Raw genomic sequence first — 22,403 nt, forward strand, 5'->3', positions numbered from 1 at the left:
GTGTGTGTGTGTGTGTGTGTGTGTGTGTGTATATGTCCACTAAAGGAATCCGCACCGTCAGATTTACAATCACGAAATTTTGCACAGACGCCCCATGTGACTCAGGGAACGTCATAGACTATTTTTTGACGGGAAAATTTAACCCCACGCTTTACAGTTTCTCCAAAAAAACTGCCTCCATTAAAGTCAATGGAGCTGCGACCTACAGGTTATTAATAGCCGCTGTGAGTTTTTGCTATTGGAACAAAATAAATTGTTAGTATAAGAAGCTTATGTGTGAGGTAATAAGATGTCTGTGGGGAGATGGATAGAGAGAGACCGGCAGACACAGGGAAAGAGACAGACAGAGAGACAGACAAAGAGACAGACAGAACAGAGAAAGACAGGGAAAAAGACAGAGAGAGATACAGTCAAATAGACAGAGACAGACAGGGAAAGAGACAAGCAGACAGGGAGAGAGACAGACAGGGAAAGAGACAGAGAGACAGGGAAAGAGACAGAGAGACAGGGAAAGAGACAGAGAGACAGGGAAAGAGACAGGGAAAGAGACAGGCAAAGAGACAGAGAGACAGGCAAAGGGACAGAGAGACAGGCAAAGGGACAGAGAGACAGGCAAAGGGACAGAGAGACAGGCAAAGAGACAGAGAGACAGGCAAAGAGACAGAGAGACAGGCAAAGAGACAGAGAGACAGGCAAAGAGACAGAGAGACAGGCAAAGAGACAGAGAGACAGGCAAAGAGACAGAGAGACAGGCAAAGAGACAGAGAGACAGGCAAAGAGACAGAGAGACAGGCAAAGAGACAGAGAGACAGGGAAAGAGACAGAGAGACAGGGAGAGAAACAGGGAAAGAGACAGAGAGACAGGGAGAGAAACAGGGAAAGAGACAGAGAGACAGGGAGAGAAACAGGGAAAGAGACAGAGAGACAGGGAAAGAGAGAGACAGGCAAAGAGACAGAGAGACAGGGAAAGAGACAGAGAGACAGGGAAAGAAACAGAAACAGGGAAAGAGACAGACAGACAGGGAAAGAGACAGAGAGACAGGCAAAGAGACAGACAGGCAAAGAGACCGAGAGACAGGGAAAGAGACCGAGAGACAGGGAAAGAGACAGAGAGACAGGGAGAGAAACAGGGAAAGAGACAGAGAGACAGGGAGAGAAACAGGGAAAGAGACAGAGAGACAGGGAAAGAGAGAGACAGGCAAAGAGACAGGGAAAGAGACAGAGAGACAGGGAAAGAAACAGAAACAGGGAAAGAGACAGACAGACAGGGAAAGAGACAGAGAGACAGGCAAAGAGACAGACAGGCAAAGAGACCGAGAGACAGGGAAAGAGACAGAGAGACAGGCAAAGAGACAGAGAGACAGGCAAAGAGACAGAGAGACAGGCAAAGAGACAGAGAGACAGGCAAAGAGACAGAGAGACAGGCAAAGAGACAGAGAGACAGGCAAAGAGACAGAGAGACAGGCAAAGAGACAGAGAGACAGGGAAAGAGACAGAGAGACAGGGAAAGAGACAGAGAGACAGGGAGAGAAACAGGGAAAGAGACAGAGAGACAGGGAGAGAAACAGGGAAAGAGACAGAGACAGGGAAAGAGAGAGACAGGCAAAGAGACAGAGAGACAGGGAAAGAGACATAGACACAGGGAGAGAGACAGGGAAAGAGACAGAGAGACAGGGAAAGAGACAGAGAGACAGGGAAAGAAACAGAAACAGGGAAAGAGACAGACAGACAGGGAAAGAGACAGAGAGACAGGCAAAGAGACAGACAGGGAAAGAGACCGAGAGACAGGGAAAGAGACCGAGAGACAGGGAAAGAGACCGAGAGACAGGGAAAGAGACCGAGAGACAGGGAAAGAGACAGAGAGACAGGGAAAGAGACAGAGAGACAGGCAAAGAGACAGAGAGACAGGGAAAAAGAAAGAGACAGAGAAAGAAACACGCAGACAGGAAAAGACAGGCAGACAGAGACAAGGAAAGAGACAGAGAGACAGGGAAAGAGACAGAGAAAGACAGAAACAGACAGGAAAAGACAGGCAGACAGAGAGACAATGAAAGAGACAGAGAGACAATGAAAGAGACAGAGAGACAATGAAAGAGGCAGACAGGGAAAGAGGCAGACAGGGAAAGAGGCAGACAGGGAAAGAGGCAGACAGGGAAAGAGGCAGGCAGAGAGACAGAGACAAGGAAAAAAGACAGACATGGTGAAAGGGACAGACTGGGAAAGGGACAGACTGGGAAAGGGACAGACTGGGAAAGGGACAGACTGGGAAAGGGACAGACTGGGAAAGGGACAGACGGGGAAAGGGACAGACAGACACAGAGAGAGAGACAGAGAGACTGATACAGAGATAGAGATAGACACAGACAGACACACATGGATTAAGACAGACAGACAGGGAAAGAGAGAGACAAACACACAGAGACAGACACACAGAGACAGACACACAGAGACAGACACACAGAGACAGACACACAGAGACAGACACACAGAGACAGACACACAGAGAGATAGTTAGTTGCTATCCTAGGCAACGCCCGGGTACTACAGATAGTATATTATATAGTCATTACACACAAAGGGATCTATTACTATATATTATATAGAGTCATTACACACAAAGGGATCTATTACTATATACAGTTAGGTCCAGAAATATTTGGACAGTGACACAAGTTTTGTTATTTTAGCTGTTTACAAAAACATGTTCAGAAATACAATTCTATATATAATATGGGCTGAAAGTGCACACTCCCAGCTGCATTATGAGAGTTTTCACATCCAAATTGGAGAAAGGGTTTAGGAATCATAGCTCTGTAATGCATAGCCTCCTCTTTTTCAAGGGACCAAAAGTAATTGGACAAGGGACTCTAAGGGCTGCAATTAACTCTGAAGGCGTCTCCCTCGTTAACCTGTAATCAATGAAGTAGTTAAAAGGTCTGGGGTTGATTACAGGTGTGTGGTTTTGCATTTGGAAGCTGTTGCTGTGACCAGACAACATCCGGTCTAAGGAACTCTCAATTGATGTGAAGCAGAACATCCTGAGGCTGAAAAAAAATAAAAAATCCATCAGAGAGATAGCAGACATGCTTGGAGTAGCAAAATCAACAGTCGGGTACATTCTCAGAAAAAAGGAATTGACTGGTGAGCTTGGGAACTCAAAAAGGCCTGGGCGTCCACGGATGACAACAGTGGTGGATGATCGCCGCATACTTTCTTTGGTGAAGAAGAACCCGTTCACAACATCAACTGAAGTCCAGAACACTCTCAGTGAAGTAGGTGTATCTGTCTCTAAGTCAACAGTAAAGAGAAGACTCTATGAAAGTAAATACAAAGGGTTCACATCTAGATGCAAACCATTCATCAATTCCAAAAATAGACAGGCCAGAGTTACATTTGCTGAAAAACACCTCATGAAGCCAGCTCAGTTCTGGAAAAGTATTCTATGGACAGATGAGACAAAGATCAACCTGTACCAGAATGATGGGAAGAAAAAAGTTTGGAGAAGAAAGGGAACGGCACATGATCCAAGGCACACCACATCCTCTGTAAAACATGGTGGAGGCAACGTGATGGCATGGGCATGCATGGCTTTCAATGGCACTGGGTCACTTGTGTTTATTGATGACATAACAGCAGACAAGAGTAGCCAGATGAATTCTGAAGTGTACCGGGATATACTTTCAGCCCAGATTCAGCCAAATGCCGCAAAGTTGATCGGACGGCGCTTCATAGTACAGATGGACAATGACCCCAAGCATACAGCCAAAGCTACCCAGGAGTTCATGAGTGCAAAAAAGTGGAACATTCTGCAATGGCCAAGTCAATCACCAGATCTTAACCCAATTGAGCATGCATTTCACTTGCTCAAATCCAGACTTAAGACGGAAAGACCCACAAACAAGCAAGACCTGAAGGCTGCGGCTGTAAAGGCCTGGCAAAGCATTAAGAAGGAGGAAACCCAGCGTTTGGTGATGTCCATGGGTTCCAGACTTAAGGCAGTGATTGCCTCCAAAGGATTCGCAACAAAATATTGAAAATAAAAATATTTTGTTTGGGTTTGGTTTATTTGTCCAATTACTTTTGACCTCCTAAAATGTGGAGTGTTTGTAAAGAAATGTGACAATTCCTACAATTTCTATCAGATATTTTTGTTCAAACCTTCAAATTAAACGTTACAATCTGCACTTGAATTCTGTTGTAGAGATTTCATTTCAAATCCAATGTGGTGGCATGCAGAGCCCAACTCGTGAAAATTGTGTCACTGTCCAAATATTTCTGGACCCAACTGTATTATATAGATTCATTACACACAGAGGGATCTATTTCACATGTGTATTATATATTATATAGAGTCATTACACACAGAGGGATCTATTCCTATATATTATATAGTCATTACACATAGAGGGATCTATAACTTTATATTATATAGAGTCATTACACACAGAGGGATCTATTCCTATATATTATAGAGTCATTACACACAGAGGGATCAATCCCTATATATTATATAGAGTCATTACACACAGAGGGATCTATTCCTATATATTATATAGTCATTACACACACAGAGGGATCTATTCCTATATATTATATAGAGTCATTACACACAGAGGGATCTATGTCAGGTGTTTATTTCTGGTAATGTTGATGATTGTGGCTTACAGTCAAAGAAAACCCAAAAGACATTATCTCATAAAATTAGAATATTATATAAGACCAACTGAAATAATGATGTTACACTCAGAAATGTTGGCGCCTCCTGAGAAGTCTGCACAGTAAATGCCTCGAGCTTTTGTATGAATTCCTGCATCAATGCGGCAATGTAGCCTGGAGGCGATCAGCCTGTGGCACTGCTGAGGTGTTATGGAAGCCCAGGTTGCTTTGATTGCTGCCTTCAGCTCGTCTGCATTGTTGGCTCTGGTGTCTCTCATAGGTTCTCTATGGGGTTTAGGTCAGGTGAGTTTGTTGGCCAATCAAGCACAGTGATACTGTGGTTAGTAAACCAGGTATTGGTATTTTTGGCAGTGTGGACAGGGGCCAAGTCTTGTTGGAAAATGACATTTCTATCTCCATAAAGCTTGTCAGCAGAGGGAAGCCTGAAGTGCTGTACAATGTCCTGGTAGACGGCTGCGCTGACTCTGGTCTTGATAAAGCACAGTGGAGCTACACTAGCAGATGACATGGCTCCCCAAACCATCACTGATTATGGAGACTCCACACTAGACCTCAGCAGCTTGGATTGTGGCCTCCACTCTTCCTCCAGACTCTGGGACCGCGATTTCCAAATGAAATGCAAAATTTACTGTCATTTGTAAACAACACCTTGGACACTGAGAACAGTCCAGGTCTTTTTCTCCTTGGCCCAGGTAAGACGCTTCTGGCGTTGTCTATTGGTCATCAGTGGCTTGACACAAGCAATGCGACACTTGTAGCCCATGTCCTGGACACGTCTGTGTGTGGTGGCTCTTGAAGCGCTGACTCCAGCAGCGTCCACTCCTTGTCAATCTCCCCCTCATTTTTAATGGCCTTTTTTTCTTTAACAATCCTATGAAGGCTGCGGTTTCCCGGTTGCTTGTGCACCTTTTTCTACCACACTTTTTCCTTCCTATCAACTCTCCATTAATATGCTTGGATACAGCCTCTGTGAACAGCCAGGTTCTTTAGAAATGACCTTTTCTGCCTTCTGGATATCTGTCAAGTAGTCTTCCCCATGACTGTGATTAAATACAAAAACCTCCTAGAAACCATGTGTATTATAAATATGGATGGATGCCAATTTTGGTCACCCACCCACCGACAAACACATAGGGAAAACATGTATACCGGAGGGCAAGAATTAGATCTGTAAACGAAATATTTTATTGAGTACAAAAAGTGGTAACACACAATGGACTGCCTTGATGTCCTCCTTTCTTTTCTGTGGACTGCCTTGATGTTCCCCTTTCTTTTCTCTGGACTGCCTTGATGTTCCTCTTTCTTTTCTCTGGACTGCCTTGATGTTCTCCTTTCTTTTCTCTGGACTTCCTTGATGTTCCCCTTTCTTTTCTCTGGACTACCTTGATGTTCTCCTTTCTTTTCTCTGGACTGCCTTGATGTTCCCCTTTCTTTTCTCTGGACTGCCTTGATGTTCTCCTTTCTTTTCTCTGGACTGCCTTGATGTTCCCCTTTCTTTTCTCTGGACTGCCTTGATGTTCTCCTTTCTTTTCTCTGGACTGCCTTGATGTTCCCCTTTCTTTTCTCTGGACTGCCATGATGTTCCCCTTTCTTTTCCCTGGACTTCCTTGATGTCCTCTTTTCTTTTCTCTGGACTGCCTTGATGTTCCCCTTTCTTTTCTCTGGACTGCCTTGATGTTCTCCTTTCTTTTCTCTGGACTGCCTTGATGTTCTCCTTTCTTTTCTCTAGACTGCCTTGATGTTCTGCTTTCTTTTCTCTGGACTGCCTTGATGTTCTCCTTTCTTTTCTCTAGACTGCCTTGATGTTCTCCTTTCTTTTCTCTGGACTGCCTTGATGTCCTCCTTTCTTTTCTCTGGACTGCCTTGATGTTCCCCTTTCTTTTCTCTGGACTGCCTTGATGTTCCCCTTTCTTTTCTCTAGCCTTCCTAGATGTTCCCCTTTCTTTTCTCTGGACTACCTTGATGTTCCCCTTTCTTTTCTCTAGACTGCCTTGATGTTCCCCTTTCTTTTCTCTGGACTGCCTTGATGTTCCCCTTTCTTTTCTCTAGCCTTCCTAGATGTTCCCCTTTCTTTTCTCTGGACTACCTTGATGTTCCCCTTTCTTTTCTCTAGACTGCCTTGATGTTCCCCTTTCTTTTCTCTAGACTGCCTTGATGTTCCCCTTTCTTTTCTCTAGACTGCCTTGATGTTCCCTCTTCTTTTCTCTAGACTGCCTTGATGTTCCCTCTTCTTTTCTCTAGACTGCCTTGATGTTCCCTCTTCTTTTCTCTAGACTGCCTTGATGTTCCCCTTTCTTTTCTCTGGACTGCCTTGATGTTCCCCTTTCTTTTCTCTGGACTGCCTTGATGTTCTCCTTTCTTTTCTCTGGACTGCCTTGATGTTCTCCTTTCTTTTCTCTGGACTGCCTTGATGTTCTCCTTTCTTTTCTCTGGACTGCCTTGATGTCCTCCTTTCTTTTCTCTGGACTGCCTTGATGTTCCCCTTTCTTTTCTCTGGACTGCCTTGATGTTCTCCTTTCTTTTCTCTGGACTGCCTTGATGTTCCCCTTTCTTTTCTCTAACCTTCCTAGATGTTCCCCTTTCTTTTCTCTGGACTGCCTTGATGTTCCCCTTTCTTTTCTCTAACCTTCCTAGATGTTCCCCTTTCTTTTCTCTGGACTGCCTTGATGTTCTCCTTTCTTTTCTCTGGACTGCCTTGATGTTCTCCTTTCTTTTCTCTGGACTGCCTTGATGTTCTCCTTTCTTTTCTCTGGACTGCCTTGATGTTCCCCTTTCTTTTCTCTGGACTGCCTTGATGTTCCCCTTTCTTTTCTCTGGACTGCCTTGATGTTCTCCTTTCTTTTCTCTGGACTGCCTTGATGTTCTCCTTTCTTTTCTCTGGACTTCCTTGATGTCCTCCTTTCTTTTCTCTGGACTGCCTTGATGTTCCCCTTTCTTTTCTCTGGACTACCTTGATGTTCTCCTTTCTTTTCTCTGGACTGCCTTGATGTTCCCCTTTCTTTTCTCTGGACTGCCTTGATGTTCTCCTTTCTTTTCTCTGGACTGCCTTCATGTCCTCCTTTCTTTTCTCTGGACTGCCTTCATGTTCCCCTTTCTTTTCTCTGGACTGCCTTCATGTCCTCCTTTCTTTTCTCTGGACTGCCTTCATGTTCCCCTTTCTTTTCTCTAGACTGCCTTGATGTCCTCCTTTCTTTTCTCTGGACTGCCTTGATGTTCCCCTTTCTTTTCTCTGGACTGCCTTGATGTCCTCCTTTCTTTTCTCTGGACTGCCTTCATGTCTTCCTTTCTTTTCTCTGGACTGCCTTCATGTCCTCCTTTCTTTTCTCTGGACTGCCTTCATGTTCCCCTTTCTTTTCTCTAGACTGCCTTGATGTCCTCCTTTCTTTTCTCTGGACTGCCTTGATGTTCCCCTTTCTTTTCTCTGGACTGCCTTGATGTCCTCCTTTCTTTTCTCTGGACTGCCTTCATGTTCCCCTTTCTTTTCTCTAGACTGCCTTGATGTTCTCCTTTCTTTTCTCTGGACTGCCTTGATGTTCTCCTTTCTTTTCTCTGGACTGCCTTGATGTCCTCCTTTCTTTTCTCTGGACTGCCTTCATGTTCCCCTTTCTTTTCTCTGGACTGCCTTGATGTCCTCCTTTCTTTTCTCTGGACTGCCTTGATGTTCTCCTTTCTTTTCTCTAGACTGCCTTCATGTTCCCCTTTCTTTTCTCTGGACTGCCTTGATGTCCTCCTTTCTTTTCTCTGGACTGCCTTGATGTCCTCCTTTCTTTTCTCTGGACTGCCTTCATGTTCCCCTTTCTTTTCTCTGGACTGCCTTCATGTTCCCCTTTCTTTTCTCTGGACTGCCTTCATGTTCCCCTTTCTTTTCTCTGGACTGCCTTCATGTTCCCCTTTCTTTTCTCTGTACTGCCTTGATGTCCTCTTTTCTTTTCTCTGGACTGCCTTCATGTTCCCCTTTCTTTTCTCTGTACTGCCTTGATGTCCTCCTTTCTTTTCTCTGGACTGCCTTCATGTTCCCCTTTCTTTTCTCTGGACTGCCTTCATGTTCCCCTTTCTTTTCTCTGGACTGCCTTCATGTTCCCCTTTCTTTTCTCTGGACTGCCTTCATGTTCCCCTTTCTTTTCTCTGTACTGCCTTGATGTCCTCTTTTCTTTTCTCTGGACTGCCTTCATGTTCCCCTTTCTTTTCTCTGGACTGCCTTCATGTTCCCCTTTCTTTTCTCTGTACTGCCTTGATGTCCTCCTTTCTTTTCTCTAGACTGCCTTCATGTTCCCCTTTCTTTTCTCTGGACTGCCTTGATGTCCTCCTTTCTTTTCTCTGGACTGCCTTGATGTCCTCCTTTCTTTTCTCTGGACTGCCTTGATGTTCCCCTTTCTTTTCTCTGGACTGCCTTCATGTTCCCCTTTCTTTTCTCTGGACTGCCTTCATGTTCCCCTTTCTTTTCTCTGGACTGCCTTCATGTTCCCCTTTCTTTTCTCTGGACTGCCTTGATGTTCCCCTTTCTTTTCTCTGGACTGCCTTCATGTTCCCCTTTCTTTTCTCTGGACTGCCTTCATGTTCCCCTTTCTTTTCTCTGGACTGCCTTCATGTTCCCCTTTCTTTTCTCTGGACTGCCTTCATGTTCCCCTTTCTTTTCTCTGGACTGCCTTCATGTTCCCCTTTCTTTTCTCTGTACTGCCTTGATGTCCTCTTTTCTTTTCTCTGGACTGCCTTCATGTTCCCCTTTCTTTTCTCTGTACTGCCTTGATGTCCTCCTTTCTTTTCTCTGGACTGCCTTCATGTTCCCCTTTCTTTTCTCTGGACTGCCTTCATGTTCCCCTTTCTTTTCTCTGGACTGCCTTCATGTTCCCCTTTCTTTTCTCTGGACTGCCTTCATGTTCCCCTTTCTTTTCTCTGTACTGCCTTGATGTCCTCTTTTCTTTTCTCTGGACTGCCTTCATGTTCCCCTTTCTTTTCTCTGGACTGCCTTGATGTCCTCCTTTTTGTCTAATTACATTCAGAGCCACTGACGATTCATCGCTTTCTATTGTGTTTTTGATGGAAGCCGTCCCTCCCTTCTCAGACCTCTAGTACGAATCTGACTATGGACCTTGATGTGAGAGAACTATGAAGAAATTTGTAGCTTAGGAGGGTTTATATAATCTGGACAATGTTTTTCTTTTCTATATGTTTAGCATTGGTGATATTGTACATGTGTTCCCTCCTTACGTCTGTGATTTAGTATATGTCCTAGTTTGAGCTTTGAATATGGGAGGCTATTAATATGCGGCTATCTTAGAAGCTATTTTTATGGTTACCTGCGACGCGTCCTCCAGTACACATGTCATATCAGCACTGTGTTTCTACCGGTGAGTTCACCATTAATATGGCGGTGCATGCGCGGGAGCCGAATGACGCGTCCCTACTGTTGCGCGTGTGCCATGCTGCCTGACAGCCTGCTTGCCTGTGGCATCATGGTTAGCCGGCTGCACATGCATCAGGACGAGGGATGATGTATGCAGAAGTCCTCATTAGTGGACTTTAAAAACTGGTGGTCAGAGAGAACAGACACTCCTCTCCCTCCCTGAAAAAGCCAGACGTGGGAACAATCACTTTCCTGGCGAAACGTACATTGGAGGGTATTGGGGGAGCCTTTCCTTTGCTACGTAACACCAGCACTTGTCACTTTAGAAGCATTTGGCACTTTACTGGGTACATGCAATTTTGCATATAATCTTTATAAATCATAAGGAAGATTGTTTACCTTTGCAGGTTGCTTAAGGGATGTATTAAGGGGATCGAAACATTGGTTATTCATTTACCAAGTGATTGCTTGTGGTTCCTATGCACTGGACACTTTATGGGGGAACCACTGGGATAATACTGTACATGTTTCAATTTTCCTCTACCTATGCTGCATTGATATACCATCTGCCATACCTATTTGATACCTGTTATTTAAAGGGATTTCTTCTGTGCCCATTCCTTCTATTTGACCTCTGTGTCCCGTGGTTTTTATTCGTCTGTCATTGTGTGTGCCACCACATTTTGTACTTAATAAAATATTTTGTTTACACATCTAACCTTTCCTCCAGTATATGTTTTCCCCATGATTGTGTAGCCTACTGAACCAGACTAAGGGACCATTTTAAATGCTTAGGAAGCTTTTGCAAGTGTTTTGTAGTACTTATTCTAATTTTCTGAGATAATGAGTTTTGAGTTTTTACATAATCATTAACATTAACAGAAATATACACTTGAAATAGATAACTCTGTGTGTAATGACTCTATATAATGTGTTTCACTTTTTGTATTGAATTTATTGAGAATCAGTTATATGTCCCTAATGCAGGTATATCCCCCCTTCCCGGTAAATATGTCCCCATCCTGGCATATATATCACCCATCCTGGTATATATGTGCCTCATCTTGGAATATATCCCACCCATCATTGTATATATGTCCCTCATCCTGGTATGTCTCCCATTATGGTAGATATGTCCTTATACTGTGCCCCTTCCTGAGAAATATGTCCCCATCCTGGCATATATAGTTCCCATTCTAGCACATAAAAACACACAAAACATTCTACTCGCCTTTTCCGGCACCCATGTTGCGCGGCGTCCTCTTCTGTAGCTGGTACTGAGACTGGCAGCTGACGTTGCATGCCTACTATGGCGATGCATGATGTCACTGTCATGCGCCCCAGCTATGGGCATGCTGACACCAGCTGCCGGCCTCTGTTTGGCCAGCAAGGTATATTGCGGTGCTGGACCTGACGAGTTTTTGTGCTGCAATGCATTTCAGCTGCATGAGTGTCCGTAGACTCACATCCAGCTAAGTAAGCACTGGGGTTAGCACCCCCTCAACCTCGGTTGTGACCCCTGCAAGCACTATCGTTGCGCCCCTGCCTCCAGGTCTTTATGGTGACGGGTGTCTCGGGGTACTGGCGCCATCTGATCCCTCGTCTCTGTGTGTTGCTTTCTCAGGGACGAGTCTCCAGGCAGTCAGTTGGTCACTGACGAGTTCCATATTGGTTGGGATTCAGTTCTCATAAACACAGAAAACGTGATTGTGGCGAGGTTTGATGGACGCGGCAGCGGCTTCCAGGGACTGAAGATTCTGCAGCAGGTTCACCGAGGACTCGGATCTGTGGAAGTAAAGGACCAAATAGCCGCTGTAGAGTGAGAATCACCTCTTCTTAGCTGTATTTTCTGTGTTCACACATTGTGACGGAATCCAGCCCTGTATAGCTAGAGCCTGATGGATATCCTGTGTACTGATGGTTGTATTACAATAAAATCAGTGATCAAATAATTGTAACCCACCATTCATCCCCAGTATCTCGGTCCATAACTATATATACAATGTAATCATATCCGACCATTTACACAGCAGATCCCCCCCCCACGCCCGGTATCCAAGGTCATTCCACACTGTATCAGCTCCTCCCTCTCCCTATAGGTCAGGATCACACTGTATCAGGTGATCCCTCTTCCAATAGGTCAGGATCACACTGTATCGAGTCTTCCCTCTCCCTATAGGTCAGGATCACACTGTATCGGGTCCTCCCTCTCCCTATAGGTCAGGATCACACTGTATCAGCTCCTCCCCCTCCCTATAGGTCAGGGTCACAATGTAACGGGTCCTCCCTTTCTCTATTGGTCAGGGTCACAATGTAACGGGTCCTCCCTTTCTCTATAGGTCAAGATCACACTGTAACAGGTCCTCCCTTTCCCTATAGGTCAAGATCACACTGTAACAGGTCCTCCCTTTCCCTATAGGTCAAGATCACACTGTAACAGGTCCTCCCTTTTTCTATTGGTCAGGGTCACACTGTAACAGGTCCTCCCATTCTCTATAGGTCAGGATCACACTGTAACGGGTCCTCCCTTTTTCTATTGGTCAGGGTCACACTGTAATGGGTCCTCCCTTTCCTTATAGGTCTGGGTCACACTCTAATGGGTCCTCCCTCTCCCTATAGGTCAGAGTCACAATGTAACGGGTCCTCCCTTTTCTTATAGGTCAGGGTCAAACTCTAATGGGTCCTCCCTCTCCCTATACAGTCATATGAAAAAGTTTGTGCACCCCTATTAATGTTAACCTTTTTTCTTTATAACAATTTGGGTTTTGCTATTTCAGTGTCATATATCTAATAACTGATGGACTGAGGAATATTTCTGGATTGAAATGAGGTTTATTGTACTAACAGAAAATGTGCAATCTGCATTTAAACAAAATTTGACAGGAGCAAAAGTATGGGCACCCTTATCAATTTCTTGATTTGAACACTCCTAACTACTTTTTACTGACTTACTAAAGCACTAAATTGGTTTTCTAACCTCATTGAGCTTTGCACTTCATAGGCAGGTGTATCCAATCATGAGAAAAGGTATTTAAGGTGGCCACTTGCAAGTTGTTCTCCTATTTGAATCTCCTATGAAGAGTGGCATCATGGGATCCTCAAAACAACTCTCAAATGATCTGAAAACAAAGATTATTCAACATAGTTGTTCAGGGGAAGGTACAAAAAGTTGTCTCAGAGATTTAACCTGTCAGTTTCCACTGTGAGGATCATAGTAAGGAAATGGAAGAACACAGGTACAGTTCTTGTTAAGCCCAGAAGTGGCAGGCCAAGAAAAATATCAGAAAGGCAGAGAAGAAGAATGGTGAGAACAGTCAAGGACAATCCACAGACCACCTCCAAAGACCTGCAGCTTCATCTTGCTGCAGATGGTGTCAATGTGCATCGGTCAACAATACAGTGTACGTTGCACAAGGAGAAACTGTATGGGAGAGTGATGGGAAAGAAGCAGTTTCTGCAACACGCCACAAACCGAGTCGCCTGAGGTATGCAAAAGCACATTTGGACAAGCCAGTGACATTTTGGAAGAAGGTCCTGTGGACTGATAAAACAAAGATTGAGTTGTTTGCTCATACAAAAAGGCGTTATGGATGGAGGCAAAATAACACGGCATTCCAAGAAAAGCGAAAAGCACTTGCTACCCACAGTAAAATTTGGTGGAGGTTCCATCATGCTTTGGGGCTGTGTGGCCAATGCCGGCACCGGGAATCTTGTTAAAGTTGAGGGTCGCATGGATTCAACTCAGTATCAGCAGATTCTTGTCAATAATGTGCAAGAATCAGTGACGAAGTTGAAGTTACGCAAGAGATGGATATTTTAGCAAGACAATTATCCAAAACACCGCTCCAAATCTACTCAGACATTCATGCAGAGGAACAATTACAATGTTCTGGAATGGCCATCCCAGTCCCCAGACCTGGATATCATTGAACATCTGTGGGATGATGTGAAGCGGCTGTCCATGCTCGGCGACCATCAAACTTACCTGAACTGGAATTGTTTTGTAAACAGGAATGGTCAAATCTACCTTCATCCAGGATCCAGGAACTCATTAACAGCTACAGGAAGCGACTAGAGGCTGTGATTTCTGCAAAAGGAGGATCTACAAAATATTAATGTCACTTTTATGTTGAGGTGCCCATACTTTTTCACCGGTCAAATTTTGTTTAAATGCGGATTGCTCATTTTCTGTTAGTACAATAAACCTCATTTCAATCCAGAAATATTACTCAGTCCATCAGTTATTAGATATATGACACTGATATAGCAAAACCCAAATTGTTATAAAGAAAAAAGGTTAACATTAATAGGGGTGCCCAAACTTTTTCATATGACTGTAGGTCAGGATCACACTGTAATGTGTCCTCTGTCTCTCCCTATAGGTCAGGATCACACTGTATCGGGTCCTCCCTTTCCCTTTAAGTCAGGGTCAGACTGTAACGGGTCCTCCCTCTCCCTATAGGTCAGAGTCACACTGTAATGGGTCCACCTTCTTCCCATAGGTCTGAGTTTCACCGTAATAGGTCTTCCCTCTTCCCGTAGGTCAGGGTCACACTACTAATGGTTGTCCCTCTCCTCGGATGTCAGGGTCACATTGTAACAGGTCTTACCTCTTCCCGTAAGTCTTGGTAACATTGTAATGAGTCCTTCCTCCTCCTATAGGTTAGGCTAACACTGTAACTGATCCTCCCACTTCCCGTAGGTCATTGTCACACCGTAATGGGTTCTCCCTTTTCTCATAGGTCAGGTACATACTGTAAAGAGCCCTCCTTCTTCCCATAAGTCAAGGTCACACTGTAATTGGTCCTCCCTCTTTCCTTAGGTCATGGTAACATTTTAATGGCTCCCTCTCTTCTCATAGGTCAGACTAACACTGAAAAGGGTTCTCCCTCTACCTTTAGGTCAGGCTTACACTGTAATGGGTCCTTCCTCTTCACGTAGGTCAGGCTTACACTGTAATGGCTCCCCCTCTTCTCATAGGTCAGACTAAAGGGGGCTTTACACGCTACGACATCGTTAATGTTTGATCGTCGGGGTCACGTTGTTAGTGACGCACATCCGGCGTCATTAACGATATCGCAGCGTGTGACACTGACCAGCGACCTTAAGCGACCTCAAAAATGGTGAAAATCATTCACCATGGAGAGGTCGTCCCAAACTCAAAAATCGGTAAGGGTTGTTTATCCAGGTGGTCCATCGCTCATGTGGCAGCGCACATCGCTGTGTATGACACCACAGGAGCGAGGAGCGTCTCCTTACCTGCCGCCGGCCACAATGCGGAAGGAAGAGGTGGGCGGGATGTTACATCCTGCTCATCTCAGCCCTTCCGCTTTGATTGGCCGGCCGCTGTGTGACGTTGCGGTGATGTCGCTGTGATGCCGAACGTCCCTCCCCCTTGAAGGAGGGATTGTTCGGCAGTCACAGCGACGACGACGACCAGGTAAGTACGTGTGACGCTACTGTAGCGATAATGTTCGCTGCGGCAGCAATCACAAACAATCGCACACACGACAGGGGTGGGTACTTACACGCTCGCTATCGCTAGAAATTGCTAGCGATATCGCTACTGTGTAAAGCCCCCTTAACACTAATGGGTTCTCCCTCTACCTTTAGGTCCGGCTTACACTGTAAAGGGTCCTCCCTCTTCACATAGGTCAGGCTTACACTGTAATGGGTCCTCCCTCTTCACGTAGGTCAGGCTTACACTGTAAAGGGTCCTCCCTCTTCTCGTAGGTTAGGCTTACACTGTAATGGGCTCTCTCTCGTTCCACGGGTCAGGCTTACACTGTAATGGGTCCACTCTCTTATCGTAGGTCAGGCTTAAACTGTAATGAGTCCTCCCTATTCACGTAGGTCGGGCTTACACTGTAATGGCTCCCCCTCTACTCATAGATCAGGCTATCACTATAATGGGTTATCCCTCTACCCTTAGGCCAGGCTTACACTGTAATGGGTCCTCCCTCTTCACGTAGGTCAGGCTTACACTGTAGTGGGTCTTCCCTCTTCTCGTAGGTCAGGCTAACACTGTAAAGGGTCCTCCCTCTTCCCGTAGGTCAGGCTTACACTATAATGGGCTCGCTCTCTTTCCACAGATCAGGCTTACACTGTAGTGGGTCTTCTCTCTTCTCGTAGGTCAGGCTTACACTGTAATGGGCTCGCTCTCTTTCCACAGATCAGGCTTACACTGTAATGGGCTCGCTCTCTTTCCACAGATCAGGCTTACACTGTAGTGGGTCTTCTCTCTTCTCGTAGGTCAGGCTTACACTGTAATGGGCTCGCTCTCTTTCCACAGATCAGGCTTACACTGTAATGGGCTCCCTCTCTTTCCACAGATCAGGCTTACACTGTAATGGGCTCGCTCTCTTTCCACAGATCAGGCTTACACTATAATGGGCTCCCTCTCTTTCCACAGATCAGGCTTACACTGTAATGGGCTCGCTCTCTTTCCACAGATCAGGCTTACACTGTAATGGGCTTGCTCTCTTTCCACAGATCAGGCTTACACTGTAATGGGCTCGCTCTCTTTCCACAGATCAGGCTTACACTGTAATGGGCTCGCTCTCTTTCCACAGATCAGGCTTACACTGTAATGGGCTCGCTCTCTTTCCACAGATCAGGCTTACACTGTAATGGGCTCGCTCTCTTTCCACAGATCAGGCTTACACTGTAGTGGGTCTTCTCTCTTCTCGTAGGTCAGGCTTACACTGTAATGGGCTCGCTCTCTTTCCACAGATCAGGCTTACACTGTAATGGGCACGCTCTCTTTCCACAGATCAGGCTTACACTGTAATGGGCTCGCTCTCTTTCCACAGATCAGGCTTACACTGTAATGGGCTCCCTCTCTTTCCACAGATCAGGCTTACACGGTCATGGGCTCGCTCTCTTTCCACAGATCAGGCTTACACTGTAATGGGCTCGCTCTCTTTCCACAGATCAGGCTTACACTGTAATGGGCTCGCTCTCTTTCCACAGATCAGGCTTACACTGTAATGGGCTCGCTCTCTTTCCACAGATCAGGCTTACACTATAATGGGCTCGCTCTCTTTCCACAGATCAGGCTTACACTATAATGGGCTCGCTCTCTTTCCACAGATCAGGCTTACACTGTCATGGGCTCGCTCTCTTTCCACAGATCAGGCTTACACTGTAATGGGCTCCCTCTCTTTCCACAGATCAGGCTTACACTGTAATGGGCTCGCTCTCTTTCCACAGATCAGGCTTACACTGTAATGGGCTCGCTCTCTTTCCACAGATCAGGCTTACACTGTAGTGGGTCTTCTCTCTTCTCGTAGGTCAGGCTTACACTGTAATGGGCTCGCTCTCTTTCCACAGATCAGGCTTACACTGTAATGGGCTCGCTCTCTTTCCACAGATCAGGCTTACACTGTAATGGGCTCGCTCTCTTTCCACAGATCAGGCTTACACTGTCATGGGCTCGCTCTCTTTCCACAGATCAGGCTTACACTGTAATGGGCTCGCTCTCTTTCCACAGATCAGGCTTACACTATAATGGGCTCCCTCTCTTTCCACAGATCAGGCTTACACTGTCATGGGCTCGCTCTCTTTCCACAGATCAGGCTTACACTGTAATGGGCTCGCTCTCTTTCCACAGATCAGGCTTACACTGTAATGGGTCTTCTCTCTTCTCGTAGATCAGGCTTACACTGTAATGGGCTCGCTCTCTTTCCACAGATCAGGCTTACACTGTAATGGGCTCGCTCTCTTTCCACAGATCAGGCTTACACTGTAATGGGCTCGCTCTCTTTCCACAGATCAGGCTTACACTGTAATGGGTCTTCTCTCTTCTCGTAGATCAGGCTTACACTGTAATGGGCTCGCTCTCTTTCCACAGATCAGGCTTACACTGTCATGGGCTCGCTCTCTTTCCACAGATCAGGCTTACACTGTAATGGGCTCGCTCTCTTTCCACAGATCAGGCTTACACTGTAATGGGCTCGCTCTCTTTCCACAGATCAGGCTTACACTGTCATGGGCTCGCTCTCTTTCCACAGATCAGGCTTACACTGTAATGGGCTCCCTCTCTTTCCACAGATCAGGCTTACACTGTAATGGGCTCGCTCTCTTTCCACAGATCAGGCTTACACTGTCATGGGCTCGCTCTCTTTCCACAGATCAGGCTTACACTGTAATGGGCTCGCTCTCTTTCCACAGATCAGGCTTACACTGTAATGGGCTCCCTCTCTTTCCACAGATCAGGCTTACACTATAATGGGCTCGCTCTCTTTCCACAGATCAGGCTTACACTGTAATGGGCTCGCTCTCTTTCCACAGATCAGGCTTACACTGTAATGGGCTCGCTCTCTTTCCACAGATCAGGCTTACACTATAATGGGCTCCCTCTCTTTCCACAGATCAGGCTTACACTGTAATGGGCTCGCTCTCTTTCCACAGATCAGGCTTACACTGTAATGGGCTCGCTCTCTTTCCACAGATCAGGCTTACACTGTAATGGGCTCGCTCTCTTTCCACAGATCAGGCTTACACTGTAATGGGCTCGCTCTCTTTCCACAGATCAGGCTTACACTGTAATGGGCTCGCTCTCTTTCCACAGATCAGGCTTACACTGTAATGGGCTCGCTCTCTTTCCACAGATCAGGCTTACACTGTAATGGGCTTGCTCTCTTTCCACAGATCAGGCTTACACTGTAATGGGCTCGCTCTCTTTCCACAGATCAGGCTTACACTATAATGGGCTCGCTCTCTTTCCACAGATCAGGCTTACACTGTAATGGGCTTGCTCTCTTTCCACAGATCAGGCTTACACTGTAATGGGCTCGCTCTCTTTCCACAGATCAGGCTTACACTATAATGGGCTCGCTCTCTTTCCACAGATCAGGCTTACACTATAATGGGCTCGCTCTCTTTCCACAGATCAGGCTTACACTGTAATGGGCTTGCTCTCTTTCCACAGATCAGGCTAACACTGTAAAGGGTCCTCCCTCTTCCCGTAGGTCAGGCTTACACTGTAATGGGCTCGCTCTCTTTCCACAGATCAGGCTTACACTGTAATGGGCTCGCTCTCTTTCCACAGATCAGGCTTACACTGTAATGGGCTCCCTCTCTTTCCACAGATCAGGCTTACACTGTAATGGGCTCGCTCTCTTTCCACAGATCAGGCTTACACTGTAATGGGCTTGCTCTCTTTCCACAGATCAGGCTTGCACTGTAATGGGCTCGCTCTCTTTCCACAGATCAGGCTTACACTGTAATGGGCTTGCTCTCTTTCCACAGATCAGGCTTACACTGTAATGGGCTCGCTCTCTTTCCACAGATCAGGCTTACACTGTAATGGGCTCGCTCTCTTTCCACAGATCAGGCTTACACTGTAATGGGCTCGCTCTCTTTCCACAGATCAGGCTTACACTGTAATGGGCTCGCTCTCTTTCCACAGATCAGGCTTACACTGTAATGGGCTCGCTCTCTTTCCACAGATCAGGCTTACACTGTAATGGGCTCGCTCTCTTTCCACAGATCAGGCTTACACTGTAATGGGCTTGCTCTCTTTCCACAGATCAGGCTTACACTGTAATGGGCTTGCTCTCTTTCCACAGATCAGGCTTACACTGTAATGGGCTCGCTCTCTTTCCACAGATCAGGCTTACACTGTAATGGGCTCGCTCTCTTTCCACAGATCAGGCTTACACTGTAATGGGCTCGCTCTCTTTCCACAGATCAGGCTTACACTGTAATGGGCTCGCTCTCTTTCCACAGATCAGGCTTACACTGTAATGGGCTCGCTCTCTTTCCACAGATCAGGCTTACACTGTAATGGGCTCGCTCTCTTTCCACAGATCAGGCTTACACTGTAATGGGCTCGCTCTCTTTCCACAGATCAGGCTTACACTATAATGGGCTCGCTCTCTTTCCACAGATCAGGCTTACACTATAATGGGCTCGCTCTCTTTCCACAGATCAGGCTTACACTGTCATGGGTCCTCTCTCTTATCGTAGGTCAGGCTTACACTGTAATTGGTCCTCCCTCTTCTCGGGGGTCAGGCTAACATTGTAAAGGGTCCTCCCTCTTCCCATAGGTCAGGCTTACACTGTAATGGGTCCGCCCTCCCGTAGGTCATAGGTCAGAGTCAGACTGTAATGGATCCTCGCTCTTCTTCCTGTAGGTCAGGCTTACACTCTAATAGGCCCTCCCTCTTCCCGTAGGTTAGGCTACCATTGTAATGGGTCCTCCCTCTTGCTCTAGGTCAGGATTACACTGTAATGGGTCATACCTCTTTATAGAAGTCAGGGTCACACTGAAATGATTCTTCCCTCCTACCATAGTTCAGGCTTACACTGTAATCCGTCCCCCCTCTTTTCTTAGGTCATTGATACATTGTAATGGTTCCCGTCACTTTTACCATGTATCAGAGTAATACTGTAATGGGTCCTCCGTCTTCTCGCAAGTCAGGTTAACACTGTATTGTGGTCCACTCTCTTCCCGTAAGTCAGGCTTACAATATAATGGGTCCTCCCTCTTCCCGTAGGTGAGTCTTACACTGTAATGGGTCCTATATCTTACTGTAGGTGATTCTTACACTGTAGTGGGTCCTATATCTTACTGTAGGTGAGTCTTACACTGTAGTGGGTCCTATATCTTACTGTAGGTGAGTCTTACACTGTAGTGGGTCCTATATCTTACTGTAGGTGAGTCTTACACTGTAGTGGGTCCTATATCTTACTGTAGGTGAGTCTTACACTGTAGTGGGTCCTATATCTTACTGTAGGTGAGTCTTACACTGTAGTGGGTCCTATATCTTACTGTAGGTGAGTCTTACACTGTAATGGATCCTATATCTTACTGTAGGTGAGTCTTACACTGTAGTGGGTCCTATATCTTACCGTAGGTCAGGCTAACACTGTAGTGGGTCCTATATCTTACCGTAGGTGAGTCTTAGGGCGGCTTTGCACGTTGCGACATTGCACGTGCGATGTCGATGGGGTCAAATCAAAAGTGACGCACATCCGGCGTCGCAGTCGATATCGCAACGTGTAAAACCTTTTTGATATGATGAACGAGCGCAAAAGCGTTGTTGTCGTATCATCGCTGCAGCCTCCGACATTTCCATAATGCCGGGGGAGCGACAGGTACGATGTTGTTCCTCGTTCCTGCGGCAGCACACATCGCTGTGTGTGAAGCCGCAGGAGCGAGGATCATCTCCTTACCTGCCTCCCGGCTGCAATGAGAAGGACGGAGGTGGGCGGGATGTTTACATCCTGCTCATCTCCGCCCCTCCGTTTCAATTGGCCGCCTGCCGTGTGACGTCGCTGTGACGCCGCACGACCCGCCCCCTTAGGAAGGAGGCGGGTCGCCGGCCAGAGGGACATCACACGGCAGGTATGTGCGTGTGAAACTGCCGTAGCGATAATAATCGCTACAGCAGCTTTCACTAGATATCGCACGTGCGACGGGGGCGGGACTATCGCTGCAGCATCGGTAACACATTGTTACCGATGTCGCAGCATGCAAAGCCCGCCTAAGACTGTAATGGGTCCTATATCTTACTGTAGGTGAGTCTTACACTGTAGTGGGTCCTATATCTTACTGTAGGTGAGTCTTACACTGTAGTGGGTCCTATATCTTACTGTAGGTGAGTCTTACACTGTAGTGGGTCCTATATCTTACCGTAGGTGAGTCTTACACTGTAGTGGGTCCTATATCTTACCGTAGGTGAGTCTTAGGCGGGCTTTGCACGCTGCGACATCAGTAACAATGTGTTACCGATGCTGCAGCGATAGTCCCGCCCCCGTCGCACGTGCGATATCTAGTGAAAGCTGCTGTAGCGATTATTATCGCTACGGCAGCTTTACACGCACATACCTGCCGTGCGACGTCCCTCTGGCCGGCGACCCGCCTCCTTCCTTAGGGGGCGGGTCGTGCGGCGTCACAGCGACGTCACACGGCAGGCGGCCAATTGAAGCGGAGGGGCGGAGATGAGCAGGATGTAAACATCCCGCCCACCTCCGTCCTTCTCATTGCAGCCGGCGGCAAGTAAGGTGAAGTTCCTCGCTCCTGCGGCTTCACACACAGCGATGTGTGCTGCCGCAGGAACGAGGAACAACATCGCACCTGTCGCTGCACCGGCATTATGGAAATGTCGGAGGCTGCAGCGATGATACGATAACGACGCTTTTGCGCTCGTTCATCGTATCAAAAAGGATTTGCACGTTGCGATATCGACTGCGACGCCGGATGTGCGTCACTTTCGATTTGACCCCACCGACATCGCACGTGCAATGTCGCAACGTGCAAAGCCCGCCTTACACTGTAGTGCGTCCTCCCTCTTCCCGTAGGTCAGGCTAACACTGTAATGGGTCCTATATCTTACTGTAGGTGAGTCTTACACTGTAGTGGGTCCTATATCTT

General features: G+C 46.5%; 1 protein-coding gene across 1 annotated transcript in view; it reads left to right on the plus strand.

Moving 5' to 3' along the window:
• Positions 1 to 22,403, plus strand: part of DPP10 (dipeptidyl peptidase like 10) — a 425,891-nt gene that overhangs the window by 333,662 nt on the left and 69,826 nt on the right. The window contains exon 19 of the mRNA XM_075318715.1: positions 11,646 to 11,840. Coding sequence (XP_075174830.1) covers positions 11,646 to 11,840 — 195 coding nt within the window. The remainder of the gene's footprint in view (positions 1 to 11,645; positions 11,841 to 22,403) is intronic.

This window comes from Anomaloglossus baeobatrachus, chromosome 7 (genome assembly GCF_048569485.1).
Source record: "Anomaloglossus baeobatrachus isolate aAnoBae1 chromosome 7, aAnoBae1.hap1, whole genome shotgun sequence".
Lineage (NCBI taxonomy): Eukaryota > Metazoa > Chordata > Amphibia > Anura > Aromobatidae > Anomaloglossus > Anomaloglossus baeobatrachus.